Source organism: Eufriesea mexicana, unplaced genomic scaffold (assembly GCF_001483705.2).
Source record: "Eufriesea mexicana isolate 0111107269 unplaced genomic scaffold, ASM148370v2 scaffold6846, whole genome shotgun sequence".
Lineage (NCBI taxonomy): Eukaryota > Metazoa > Arthropoda > Insecta > Hymenoptera > Apidae > Eufriesea > Eufriesea mexicana.
Genome location: NW_016914693.1, coordinates 195010 through 210019, shown reverse-complemented (window position 1 = coordinate 210019; position 15010 = coordinate 195010). Strand labels below are relative to the sequence as shown.

The following is a 15010-nucleotide window of genomic DNA, read 5'->3' as shown; positions in this document are numbered from 1 at the left end:
AGGCGTTCCGCCGTACGCGAAGAAACGATTTTCTCGTGTCCGGAGCCCGCGATTGATCAGTTCCTCGAAAACGAGCACCGCGACTTCAATAGACCGTATAGAGGCTGCATGGAGCTCGGAGGAACTCCAAGTGGTGGTAAAAACGCTTATGAAAAAGGAGGGCAAGTGGGCTTTATGCTCGCGAACGACTTCCTCTCGATCGATCTTCCGGGTTCGTACGGTAAATGCTCGTAACCGATATCGTTTCCCCGAGCAGAACGAGCCCCGGCTCTCCATTGTGCTCTGAACGCGCTCTCGTGCGCTAGCACGCGCGAGTGCGACAGAGACCGGGACCAGGGCTACGCGTCCGAGTGCACCACGTGCTCTGCAAGTATGCACGGCCGTGCGGTTCGAATCGCGGTACGAATCGTGGTTCTAATCGCGGAGAAATCGGTCGGATTTCGCGGGACGCCCGGTGCGTGGCGTCCGCGAAAGTACACGCGAATCGCGACTGATTTCAGACATTGTTTCGAAACTGGAAAATACTCGCGCCGATATCGTCGAGTACGCTCGTAAACCGAGATAAATCCTCTTCCGCGGACGTTTTTGTTACGCCGTGGATCTTCCGGGTGTATCGAGCATGGATAGCCAGCCGCGTGTTTTACGATCCAGCGAATGTTAACCGTATTATGCAGACTTTTTCTCTCGACGATGTACACAACGAAAGCGTCCACGATGGAGAACACTCGCGAGTAGTCTTCCTGAATTTACTGCCAGCGTCCCGAGACGGCATAAAGGTATCCTTTACCGCCGACATATTGCCTCGATCAAACCGATGCGTGTTAACCGGCGATTAAGCAATCGGATTGATCGTTTTGAATCTCTAAGTCATTTGCGATGAAACTGGAAACCGAATCGGTCCGAGAACATCGTGGCCCAAGGTGCAGCCTAGAAGCGGGCAATTAATTACTGTCGCCCGTTTTATGAGAAACAGAATCGACGTTACATGCATCACTTCCGTCCAGTCGATCTTCCGGGTTCCACGTAAGTGGCGACCGGCTCGATTCACCGGTATTCCGTAACGACCGACTAGTAAAACGAGTTTCGATTCGGTACGACGCAAAACCGAGCGAACGTCGCGATCTCTCTCCCGGATAAGCGCGTAAACATTATTGAAAAAGGTTGCTCTATGGGAGCATCTCTTCATTCATATCTACCTCGCGATCATTCACCGGTCGAGCCGATCCTCCTCGCGATAATCGTGAAAGTATCGCCGAGTGAAAACCGATTCCCATCGCATTTTTCCCCGATCGAGAAGGTAAACGCGGAGAATCGCTTTATCGTCTAGAAATCCAACGCCGAATTCTCCTTCTTCCACTTATCCTTCCACCGACACGGTACACACCATCCAGTGCCCTATATACGATGCCAAGGGTTGCGGCTCCGATCCAACTATTCCGAATCATTGCAGTTCCCGGTATCTCGACGTTTCGATGGACCTTCAGCCATTCGATGGGCTTTTCTATGGGCTTTTCCATGGACTTTGAGCTATCGGAAAAACTGGAAGATTGGAGGGATTTTCCACGGGAGCGCGTTACGCGAAACGGTTCAAGTTCGTGCGAGCCATTTCCGATCGATCGGTCTTCCGGGTTCCATGTAAGTAATAAATGCTCGACTTGCCGGTAACCGATATCGTGCAACGAGTAAAACTCGTTTCGGTACAGCATAAAGGGGGCAGGCAGGGCAGAGGCACTCTCTCATGGATGGCCGTGTAACCCTATAGGAAACCTTCAGCGAGTTTCACTTTGCACGGCTCTCCGTTACCGGACTCGTCCCTGGCTCCTTGTCACGGGTACAGGGGAACGTAACGCGGGTTGCAGCGGACTCGAGCGCTCCGCTTTGCCACCCGTACGCACCTATCGAGCGCATCGCGAGCTCATCGCGAGCGCTGCAGTCGCATGGCGTGTGAATGCACCTCTGACAACGCTAGCACCGGCCTAATACAGGTCTATGGCCTTATTCTTTCGCCAAGTGTCACGCTTATCTTGGAAAAATAGAGAGGACGACCGGTTGCACAGTCGTATTCTCGTTCCCCTTTTTTCCATCGGCTGCTCCAGTTGCACAATGCTCCCCTGGTCTCTAGGTACCATTCGCAACGTTTAACTTCGTCAGCTTCTCTTTGCCATTTGAATAATATTCGCCGGATGCCTGATCGCCGGCATCTCGCGCGGCTAATATTTTAACGTCTTTCTGATGAGTTTTTAACAGCCTCGGTGATTATAGGGAATCGGATAAAGCGACGAGAGCTTCGTCTCGTGACTCGTTGCTTCGAGTTCCGTCTGGGGTGTAGAGTTGTGACTATCGATGAAGATAAATATCGATAATATCGTTGCGAAGTATTAACCAAACACTCTGAGTGATAATGAAAAATACAGATCCGTGCAGTTATTTATACTGAACTTGGATCAATACGTCACTGTGTTATTTAAAGGAACGAACGAGGAAGCTCAAAACGATACTTTATTAATTTTTATCCAAACTCGTTGCATCGACAAATTTTTTCTTGGGTACGTTGTCAATGATAAATAGTAACAGAGAAAGATAAATTCCGATTTCGTCATTATTAAATCATTGCTCCTGTTTTCGACTTAACGATACTTGGATGACATCGGTATCCCGCGAAATATCGATGAGATAAGGATAATTTATCGATAACAGGTAGTCACACCTGCGCGCGTGCACGTTCACACGTGATTCGTCGGGATTCTGGATGTAGGACGCGTTTGGAAGTCCATTGTCATCGGAAAAGTAACTGTTCCTACGGGTACCTAACAGGAATCGTACTCTTTTCTCGGTATATAAGTCATAGAAGACATACCGTCCCGTTCGCGGTAGCTGTCCCTCTACGTCCATAGAATTCGAGGCGACACACGATCGCCAGGCGGAGATATCCGCGGTAGGCGCGAACGAAAGTCGATAAATTCCTCGTAATCCCGTTTTCTATAGGTGCCTCGCGCCACTCATATCGAGCATCTACTTTTTCCACTGAAATACCAACGCTCGCTCCGACTCGTATCGAGGAGCTCGATCACGCCTAAAGCAGAGTGCCTCTGTTACGTGTCGCCATTGCAACGGACACGCAGGAGGAGGAAGAACAAGCAGAAGAAGATATAAAACAACAAACGCATACACAAGAGTACACGCGTGTACATGTGTTCGAAAACACCGATTCGATATCGGGAACAAGCTCGAGAAATACTTTGTCGATCGAATATACGGCGTGCGACCACTTGCTATCGTATCTCGTACGATTTTTCGTATTCCTCCAGATTTATGCAAATTTTACGCACGCACGTGCATATGTAAAGTGTCGCTTTCTTAGTAACGTAGGTTTATATCTTCTCTATTCTACAGATTTCACCTGCACGCGTGGAACATGATAGCGCGAATATGCAAAGACGGATCAACGTGGTATCGTGTTTGGGTATGGAAAAATTCCTTATTTTTATATGGTGAACGTCCATCTTTTTTTCACTGCATTTATCAGAAAAGATAGAAAAGATAAAAATCGAAATATTTGTAGGTGTATAATTTCTCTTTCGAAAAATTGACAAAAGTTTGCAAATGATTGCTTCGTTTCTTAACAGTTACTTGACACGAGAAACGCTGAGGAAGAAGAGATACCTCTTCTTAGTATACTCGCATAGATATACCGATTCCAAAAATAATCAAATCAACTTCTATTCGTAAGAAGCATACCTCTACCAAGTCACTTTTTACCAAGGAAACACTAAAATCCCTAGTAACCCGCTGTCATTTACTCATACCATTCCTTACGACTCTCAGCATCTCGATCTTGACCCCGATCGTTCCCCAACAATTTAGCAACGATCGGTCAAATTCTATTCGTAATCACTTTTCGACCAAGTCACACCACTGTTTACTTCGAAAACACTAAAATACCTAGAACCCGCTGTCATTTATTTACCCCATTCCCTGCGACTCTTGGGATCTCGATCTGGACCCAGATCGTTCCCCAGCAACTCGGCAATGATCGATCAAATTCTATTCGTAACCACTCTTCCATCAAGTCACACCACTGTATACCTCGAAAGCACTAAAATCCCTAAAACCCGCTGTCATTTATTCATCCCATTCTCTGCGACACTCAGGATCTCAGGATCTCGATCTCGACCCAGATCGTTCCCCAGCAACTCGGCAATGATCGATCAAATTCTATTCGTAACCACTCTTCGACCAAGTCACACCACTGTTTACTTCGAAAACACTAAAATCCCTAGAACCCGCTGCCATTTATTTACCCCATACCCTGCGACTCTCGGGATCTCGATCTCGACCCAGATCGTTCCCCAGCAACTCGGCAATGATCGATTAAATTCTATTCGTAACCACTCTTCGACCAAGTCACACCACTGTTTACCCCGGAAACACTAAAATCCCTAGAACCCGCTGTCATTTACTTATCCCATTTCCTGCGACTCTCGGAATCTCGATCTTGATCTCGATCACGATCATTCCCCAGCAACGCGACGCAACAATGATCACAGAAGGTTATCTGGATTTTTAACTCGCTAGTCGGGATAGCAATCGGATGTTGGACGACTAGGTACACTGCGTCGCGACTCCTGGCAGATGTATCGATTGCGAGTTTCGCCTTGGCGCAGCGGGGACACGAGACGCGACAGGGCAGCGTAGGGCCGTTTCCAACACGGGGATGCACTTTGGATAAGCCGTGGAGGGATCAGAGATACGAGGGTAACGCGGCTGGAATTAATGCGGAATGACTAAGCGGCTGCTCGCAGGCCGGAACCGTGCAGCGTTTCATGCGCGCCTGTTCTATTGATAAAATATTCCTCCGTTGCTGCCGGCAAACCGTCCCGTCTACTCCTCGTTCTCGATGTCTCTTATGTGCTCGTTATATAATCCGCGCCCTTTCACGGTGCCTTCTTCGCGTTTCGGCGTCTCGCCATGGGCAACGCCGGTATGCGGCCGCGATAGGCGGCGTGCGGCTTAAGAGGGCGTGTTCCCTTACCGCTCGGAAGTTCAGTCCACGGGTTTCTGCGTTCGTCTCTCGGCCAGTCGCGATTCCGTGTTACGTGTTACATTCGATCGTTGCGCTGCCTTGCTACGGGCGTTCGTGTATGGATTTTGTTGTTTATCGCACGGGGGAAGATCCTATCTCCGATATGAATATTCATCCGCCTCGCTCGAATTATGTATTTCCGCCAGTAGTGCTCTCTGTGTCGTATATACCTAACCTATGTGTATACGTGTACGTGCAATGGGTTTTTTAAAGTTTAAAAGGAAGTCCGGGTTAGGGGAAACTTTTTCAGACGGTACTGAATTTTCATATTCACGATATTTGTTTCGTTACGAGCATTATTTGATAAATTTTAACGATGCTAGTAGATGGAGAAGAGTGCGCTGTTTCTCTCTTTTTTTTTTCTCCTTTGTTTCATTGTATTGTTTTATAATTCGTTGTATCCTGGGAGTAATGAACGTTTCATTGTGGCAGTGAACGTGTTAATTTGGAATATCGTGGGTATTCAAGTTTGATCATATGTGGAATAGGGTATTTAAATTTGGCAGGAAGTCGGGATAGGGACTTTTTAGCGTTTATTTCACGACGCAGTTAATTTCGCGTGTAGCATAGGGTTTTTTTAATTTTAATCTGGACTTGGGATAAGAAAGAAAATTCTTTCGTGATTTTCTTTTGCAAAAATTCAGTATATCTCGTGTATTCGTTTTTCGAAATAGAGGAAGGAAATTAAATATGGTGCTTTGTGTTGTTAGAATAATAGGTAGCTTTTAAAACTTTTTAGCGATACTCTATGTTATCGGGTATAAAATAGGATTTTTCAAATTTAAGCGAAAATCGGGGTATGAGAATAAATCCTCGCGATTATTTTTGGAAGAATTCGGTATATCACGAGTGTTCGTTTTACGAAATAGAGAAAGGAAGTAAAAGGTAGTGCCTCTGTGTTATTATATGTGGAACACGGTTTTAAATCTCGAAAGGAACTCGAGATAGAACAAAAAATTTCTTGCTGTAATTTCTGGGAAGGCTCAGAATGGTAGCAGTGTTCATTTTCCGAACAAAGAAGGGAAGTAAAATCTGGTATTCTATGCCATTGCATATGGAACAGAGTTTTTAAATTCCAAGGGAACTCGAGATAAGAAAAAATTTCATGCGGTAATTTGTAAGGAGCTCGGAACAACCCGAGTCTTCATTTTTCGAAAGGGAATAGAAGTAAAACTCTGTGCCATTGTATGTAGAACAGGAGTTTCCAATTTTAAAAGACGGGTTTGGAATTAAAACTGTCTATATTTCAATAACCAAATTAACACACGATGTAAAGAAATCAAATATATCATTCTTCACCACTCTAATCCAGAATCTTAATTTTAAAAGCAACAAAAGGAACAATAGAAAAATATTTTTCAGTAATGTCCAAGAGAAAAATTTAGAAAATGTATCGTCCTGTATCCGCACACGCGAAATAAGATTTTCAAATTCCAAAGAAACTCCGACATAGCGAAAGTACGCGTTCATGCTCTAACAATTTCGACTGAAATTCGCGCGTGCTCGCCTGCCAAAATACAGAAACGAAGCAAACTCGATCGTTGGCGAATTGGCCGACGTGCAATGCGGGTTCCGATAAACCAGAAATACGTGTCCTGCCGGCTGTATTCGTAATCATTTTTCGCGGCCTTCGATAAATCGAGTGCGTCATTCCGATATTCAAATGAGGCAGGGACACCAGCGGTGAAGATAGCTAACGACGAGCACAGGAGAGAGCAAGAGACAGAGGGGGACAAAGACAGGGCGTCGGAGAGAGGGAGCGAGAGGTGCGTAGAGGGGGCGAGAGAGGGAGAGAGAGCGAGAGAGAGAAAGAGAGAGAGAGAGAGAGAGGAGGAATAGAGAATGACCGCACTTAGGTCCTTTCGTTACGGAGCGGAGGAATAAGCCTCGGTCAATGGCTGCGGTATCCGCAGGTTCAAGGAAAGCGGGCTGGTCCGATTCGACATCGTGTCGTTCAGGGGGAAACCGAACAGGTGACGCGCTCGTGAAAATGCAGGTTAATAGAATGCCATGGAAACACGCGAGCATCGTTGTCTCTCCGTCTACCTCTCCGGAGAAATAGGCTATTTCGAAAGTGGCATTTGGAAACTGGCGGAACAGGAATTCGGTGGGATTATCGGCAAGCTGGAACGTCGTCGGGCTGCGCGATGAATCGATTGGGAGCGTGCCGGGATCGCGGTTGAAATGGAAGCGATAACCGCGAAACAGGGAAACGTAATAAAGGGCGATTGTTTCGGTGCCACTCGCGGCACTGTGGCAACACATCTCACGGCTACGAGTGCTTCCACGAGCACTAATAAGTAAAGCTATCGGATGTTCGCAATGGAGAGAGGCTGATCGATCACACGCGCGACGCAAAACGAGCCGGTAATTTCCTCGTCGCTGGAAAATCCAGAGATTCGATCGCGCCGCGAGTGGCGGCCGCAACGCCCAGTGCTAAACACCGATCGCTCGATGAAAATGCCATCGCGTTTCCTTTTTTCCACTCCCCACCCCTCGCCGTGTGCTACACCCTAGACGCGAGCACGGACGAACGCACACGCGTAGGATCGCGTAAGTACGCGTAGGTGCGAGAGCAGGGAAAATTTGAGCTATTCGCGAGCGATGCGAGAGGACGGAGCTGGATCCCGGATGGAGGAATTTTCGAAAGCTGCGCGAAATCGATTGGCGGGCCGCGGAGAGGAAGTGGGCGCGTTTGTTGGTCGCGCCGTGAGGTTGGAAGATCGGAGAAAAAGAGAGTAAAATCGACGACGCAGCCTCGACTGATAGGACGCGATGCCGGCTCCCTTGCCGCACGCGTTCCTCGAGGACACTTTGACGAACCGTGCGTGTATCGCCGCCAGTCCCCCGCTGCATAGCAACAAACCGATCGATCGAACGGCGAACATTTTGGTGGAAAATTTTTCGGGGCCCGGTGACTCGCGTCGTCGTCGAGTGGTGCGATTGGCCGAACGACGAGTACCGGCTAGCCACACGCGAAAGGCTCCTCGGGCCTCCGCATGGGACGCGACTACTTATCGATCTAAGAGTTTCCCATACCGGTGCATGAAGGCGGCAGTCGACATGTTACTATCCATGGGGTGGTTCCATAAATCGCAGCCCTTCTACGGCAACACGGCTTTTTAACACACGCCCGTTTTCCCGCCGTGGCACCCGTGATACCGCGATCCGGTGCAAAAAGGGGTGAGGCAGCACGATCCCCGGCGTTCCTCGCGCTCCACGAATCCTCGTACTCTCGCGAACTCGTTTCCCCGGGGGAATATCCGCGGACGAAGTCGGTCGTGGATGGCAACAACCGTTTGCCAACACCTGCACGACTTGGCAGGTTGAAACCGTCGGCTGAACTGAAGTCAGAATGCGCATTCGTCGGTTTCCATGGTAGTGGCCGACGATGCTGGTGGTGGTGGCGGTGGTGGTGGTGGTTGGCGACGGTGCAGGAGGCGGCGGCGGTGGTGGTGGTGGTGGTGCAGTGGAGGAGCCCGGTAGCTGTGACGATGGTGGGGATTGACAGAACAGACCGTCTGCCCGGCTCCGGCTGGCGCGTTCACAACCAGGTGCTGCCATGGAACCTAAGGTTCCATTCACATGATGGCCTTTGGTCGAACGGTCTTCACCCATCGACACGCGGGACACACCTGACTCGCTCCGACTTTGCCCACCGTATCAAACCTCCAACCTTGCTTTCGGGAAATTAATTTCCTCGATTTCGATTATTCGTTTCGCGTAAACGGATGTAGCCCTTTAGTACCTAGCGAAATGACGAAAGCCGAGGAAAGAGACGATAGGTCGAAAAGTAAAATGGAAATTGCGAGTAGGAGGGAGTAGCTGGATAATTGGGGTGGTGCTACAGTAGACATCTTGGACTTCGATAATCCAGCCATCCTTGCAGCTTTCGGAAAAATCTTCGCATTTCGTGAATTCAGAATACAGGGGAATCATGGTTTTGATCTGTTTGACGCCTAGATCTTCGGTCGTGATGCAACGCGATATCTCGGATATACGGGTTGGAGAAGCTACGGGGGCAGGTCGTTTTATCGAAGCGAACGATTACTCGCGGTGTTCCCTTTTTCGAAGACCGAGCACGTGCGTTGAACTTTAATAACTTTCTTGTGGGCGCCGGGCACGATTACGGCATCGGGATAGCGAAACCACGCGAATACGTTTTCCTCTCGGCCGCCCTTCCTATCTATCGTCCATCGGGTAATCACTTATAAAACGATCCGCCCTTTTCCTTTGCCTTTTTATCCCCGCGGTAACCTCGCCTGGTGCGTGAACGAACACTCCGCGAACCGTGCACACTCGCGGTCGTCGAATCGATAAATGGATCTCGCGAGGTTGCGCTCGCGTGGATCCTCGTTCTATCCGAGATAAATCACGCGGTAGCCGGATCCCGCGTTCAACCCTTGGCGAACATAAATTGAAAAGGGGCATTTTTTCGGGATCCCGTTGCTCGGGAAACAATGTAAACTGTACGGTAGAGTTCGGACAGAGCGTAAACCTTGCTAGAATCGAGACAATGGCGCGTTCCGTGTCCGTGGAAAGTTTTGTGCACGGAAACAACGAGGAAGGTTGCTGTCCGGATCGGTTCGTTGACAACGAGGAGGAGCTTAAATGCAGCTTCTTAATGCACCAGCCTCCTTTCTACGCTATTTTTCCCTCGTCTCCTTCGTTATCTTCGCGAACCGAGCACCGGCGCCAGTTCAGCCGATCTTTACGCGAAAATACCGGGACTAGACTTCGGGGCTCGCAGTTGCCAACGGAACACAAGGGTCGTGCTGCTGCTGCTTGCTCCAAAACACACGAAATCCCGACGAAATTAAAACGCGCTTCGCGTTTCTCTTCCATCGAGGGTCTGTTCCACTTGCTCCGTATAATCACTCTAGATCTAGTACGTATAATGTATATACATTCTAGTTTCATTCACCGACCGACCCTTTCAACGTCCTTTTCATTTCGCCTATCCTGTAACGAACAAGTGCAGCCGGAGAGATCACGTACACGGGCGCAGAGTCTTCCAGATTCTTTTCGTTATTACTTCCCGTTCCTATTTAATTCCATTCCTAAGCGGAAGAGGGACAGGAGAGGACCACGAGAAGACCGAGAGACTGAGTCGTGAGAAGGCTGTGAGAAAACCAGGAGGAGCTCGTGAGGAGCTCGTGAGGAGGCCACGAGAAGGGCAGAAAGAAATCAGAAGAGACGCAGAAGATCGGAAAGGGGCTAGGAAGAAGCCAGTAGGAGGCCAGGAGGAGGCCAAGAGGAGGCCAGGAGGAGGCCAGGAGGAGGCCAGGAGGAGGTTAGAACTCGCGTGCGCCGCCTCGTTCCGCTGCTCCACTTTCCGACCCGCGAGATTTGCAGCTTCGAAAGAAGAATGCACCGCCATTGGCCCGGGCCTACGCGGCGCGGCACGGCGCGGCGCAGCGCGGAATGGCGCGGATGCAGTACCGCGCACAGTTTCGACCGATTAAATTAGCGCCGTTGTATTTTTTGCGATGAGTAACGGTGAAACGCAAATATTTGCCAAGAGCGCGGGCAAAAACGCTTCCCGTGGCTCGGCTGATTAATTGACACGCCAAATAAAGCGTGTCCAAAACCGTTCACGCTCACGGTGAATTAAGTATGATCGTCGCTAACGTAATTTAAGTTTCACCGTTTAATTCGATCCACCCGCCGGTTTCTCTCTTTCCCCCTCGCTATCGCGACGACTTCCGTTTAATTTGCAACAATTCCCCCCGAAACTCGGATGAACGTGCGCGACTCGAATCGGCTGTCGCTCCCTGTGTCTTAATAAGCTCAGCAGAGGATGCACGAGTTCCTATTATTGGTATCGTGCGTTCAGCAAAATGTCGTGTCGCCTACAATGCTTACGTGTCGCAAACGCGCGATGACATTAGCTTGCATAATAGTCGGTCGGTCTGAGGCCAATTGCATTGGCCTACTCGCAGTTGCCTTCCCGGGTTCGAGTACAATTTAATTTGCAACCGAGCTCCGGCTGAAGTGGTAGCGGAGTTCTCGGTTTCACCTGGACGACTCCCCCGTTTCCGGCCTATTCGGATTTAACGCTCGAGACGAAATCAATACGTAGAGATATCTCTCCGCTATTCGCCCTGTATCCCTGCACCCGGTGTGCCCGCCCTTTCACCCTCGTCGCTGCCTCGGCCGGGTAAGACCACCGAGTCAGCATAGGCCGGAATGTATGTCAATAAAGAGAAAAAGAGCGAACGGAAACGACGAAGGGACCAGGCGCCGTAGGAAATCCAATTTTTAACCCACTCAGACATGCAAATGTCTCGTCCCAGCGAGACGCGTTACGCCGGGACCAATTAAAACCTGCCTGAATTCTAAAACGCTTCGATCAAATTCCCTCGAAAATACGCCATGGACCACGTCTCTGTTCTTCGACGTCTCCTTGCCCAGACTAGATCGCAGCCCTTCGACCTTTTCACAAAGAATTAACAACTCGTTGCTCTCGATATTATCTTTTCCACTTACCCTCGAATAGTCACACTGACACACGCTTGGTCACTGTGTTCAAGCTAGGAGAAGTTTATACGTCAGGAGATAGTCCAAAAAATCCTCGCTACGTAGCAATATCGGATACATTTGATCAATGGTAAAGATTCATTTCCTGACAAACCATGTTTGAAAATGGACCCCTTATCGAAGTATGTCTTCGTTCAAATAATCTCGTCCCAAGAATCGTACGTCTGTATCTCTGCCAATTAAAAACTGCCGAAAATCTAAAATACTTCAACCAAATCCCCTCGGAGGTAGACTCCGTCTTTATACTTCGCGTTCTGCCACATTGACGCTGTCGTTTCTACGCTAATTTCGGAGACATCTCTCCGACTCTCTTCGGAGTTAGGGAACTAACAACATTAACCCTGTTGACCCTTTGCACTCGGCGATCTTTTCGTTACAGAAATATAGTAATTCTAAGTCTTCCTGCCATAAAATCGACGACATTTTCAAGACGGTAAATATGAAGTACAAATTAACGGTAAGACGTAGAATTATTTTACCTCGATATTCCACGCGTCGTGGAGCAATTTTAAATTCGAGATATTAATTAATAACGATCTCTAGGATCTGATTAAATGACGACTGAATTTACCTCGATATTCCACGCGTCGTTGAGCAATTTTAAATTCGAGATATTAATTAATAACGATCTCTAGGATCTGATTAAATGGCGACTGAGAGTCGCCTCTCGAGCGCAAAGGGTTAACTGTGCGCAATTGTTCGCGCAGATCCTAACGAGACACCTGTACCAATTGAAACCTTATCGAATCCTGAAACTAAAACACTCGCATCGAATTCTCTCGAAAATACGAAAGGTGACGTCCTTCTCTTCGACCCTCCTCCAGACTTACCTAACAACCGCAACTGCTCCTAATAACAGTTCCAGGAGACTACTCGAATCCTCGACGAGTCTTAACGAGTGGCAGTCCTCGCGAAGATCACCTTGCTGCCCGCAAAAACAACCGGTACTCCCCTCCAGCCAGAATTTTCGCAACGCAACGAATATGCAACGGACGTGGCAGATCCGGAGACTCCGGCGAGTGGCATCGGTCTCGATTTCAATCGCTCCTCTCGTCGTGGACGATTTTCAATTGTCCCGACGTGGGACGACGCGCAAGAAACGCGGGAAAAGAATGGAGGGAAGTAGCCTGGCGTATATACGTGGGTACACCTAGATCGGCGAGTAGCATTATCCCTGTGTGTTGCGATTCATTCGTCATTGTCCGAGGACCCTTTGTGGCAACGCGCGAGAATGGCTCACGGCGTATGGGCTTATTCGGCGCGGGGAACAGCCGGCATCGTGCACGCACGCGTGCGTGGGATTACGACACGCGCTTACACTTACGGCAGTCGGCGCATCCAGAATGGCAATCCACGATCGCAAAACGGCGTGAAAACGTATCCCGTGGCATGTGGGCCGCGACCACCGCTACCTCGGGGGCCGAATCAGCGGCTGTGCGGATCGCGGTGAAAGTCGACTTTGGATTAGGAAAAAAGGGGAAAAGGAAAAATGGTGGCACGGGGAAGAGGTGGAAGCTGGAGCACGAGAGCTAGATTTTCGGCGCGGTTAAGCGAGCGATCTCGCAGATTGCTCGAGCTGGTAATCGCGCGGAAGAAGTTCCAATCTGCGCGGCTGGATATGCTAGAGTGGTTGAAACGCGTGGATATAGGTAGAGCCAGGCCTACGTGTTCTTTGTGATTCCAACTCGCTGGCAAGTCTGTTTGATTTTTCGGCGATGAGTCATCCAGAGTGTACACGTTGTACTTAGGCACTAGCATGGGGAGTCGATGAAAAGCTAGGGCGAGGCTTGCGGTGTCTTGTTTTTTACCCTTATAGAGAAATAATCTGCTGTTGACCGATCGGTGCAACAGATTGGAAAGATCGATAGAAGGAAGTAAGAGAAGAACGATAAGCGAAAGATGGTTAAAGAGAAAATTGCGCGGCACGCACGGGTCGTTCGAACGCCTTTGGAATGGCAGCCAGTCACGCCTCGACGCAAAGACTCGCGTAGGGTGACGCACGCTGGGGTGAATAAACCGAAAGGGAAGGAAGGACGCGAAGAGTGGCGCAACGACGATGATACACGAGCGGAAAATTACGGACGCACACATCGACCAGCTGGGGATGGAATAATTAGAACCCCGTGGTATAGAACGCGTCGGGAACCCGAGGAAATTTGATCAAACCCGACGGATGGGGTAAACACACTCGAAACGATTCGAACGGAGAAATCTTCGGCAGGATTGTACTCTACGTCTATGGCGGGTGGAAATTTTTCCATCGACTGTACGGCTTGCCCTGGGGCCGTGGAAAATTTGGCAGAACCTGCGCGCCCAGCACGTGTGGCCTCGTGAATGTTTCAAAACCGTAACCGTGATATACCTGCGTCGCGTATATCTAGGCGAGCGAGAAAATATTTATAAACGTGGTATTAGCTCGTGTATAAATCACGATCGCCGCCTCTGTCACGGACTGTACCGTTGTTCGATAATTAAACGGAAGATAAAAAGACTGCCGATAGAATGCGACGAAGGTTTATTTTGGCGAGACGCCTGGATTACGGCAACCCGTCGTGCTTTAATGCAAGGAGGCCTGCAGCCTGACAATAAAGGGGTGAATAAGCTGCGGGCAAACATACGGTGGGAGGCAGCCGTTATTGGACACGCAGAGACTTTCAAACGTTATAAACTTCGATTAGAGCAAAACGACGGTCGATGAGCCGTTTAGTTTACCATTTTAATACCGCTTTGCCATTCCACGTCACTGCGTGTCTACCACGTTTCTTCTCTTTCCCCCGTCCACTCTCTGCTCTGATAACTTCGTTAATGAGTTCCATCGAATTTTTTTCCTTTGCTTCATTTTATTTCTTTTTTTCGAATTTTTTTCCCGGAATTTCACGATTTATTCGAATTGGACAGAGGATCGTTCCTCGAGCGGAAGAGAAGAAACGTTTCGAACAGAAATTTCTTGCCTCCGCTGTACCACCAATGACCGTCTGAAATATCGACGCGGAGCGTAGCCTCTATGCGGCTCGGATTGGTCCATCGTGTCTTTGTATCGGATGGAGGTTCGCAAACGTACTGGCTGTTTCCGAAACAAAAGCTACGTACGCCCTCTCATTACCGAAGATTGTAGCCACGTTACTCGACTTTCCTTTTTTTCCCTCTTTTTTTCCCCTATTTTCAGTAAAACACGAACGGTCGCGAAGAAAAGGCGAGTAACAAGGCAGCTATCGCGTGCTTTTATGCCTCGTGAATGGTTAGTCCTGCGCCTTTAATAAGCGCCATTTTGCAACGCGTTTCCTTCATCGTTTACCCCTATACGCAAGGCGCGTAACGAAGTAAATCCACTAATTGATTCGAATCTATGAGAAAATTGCTCCGGGCAAATGTGACGATCGCTGTGTT

At 49.0% G+C, this 15010-nt stretch overlaps 1 protein-coding gene across 1 annotated transcript in view; it reads right to left on the bottom strand.

Moving 5' to 3' along the window:
• The window catches only part of LOC108552483 (uncharacterized), a 40594-nt gene extending 32182 nt beyond the window's left edge, over positions 1-8412 (bottom strand). The window contains exon 1 of the mRNA XM_017907050.1: positions 8123-8412. Coding sequence (XP_017762539.1) covers positions 8123-8160 — 38 coding nt within the window. The 5' untranslated portion in view covers positions 8161-8412. The remainder of the gene's footprint in view (positions 1-8122) is intronic.
• Between the last annotated feature and the right edge of the window lie 6598 nt (positions 8413-15010).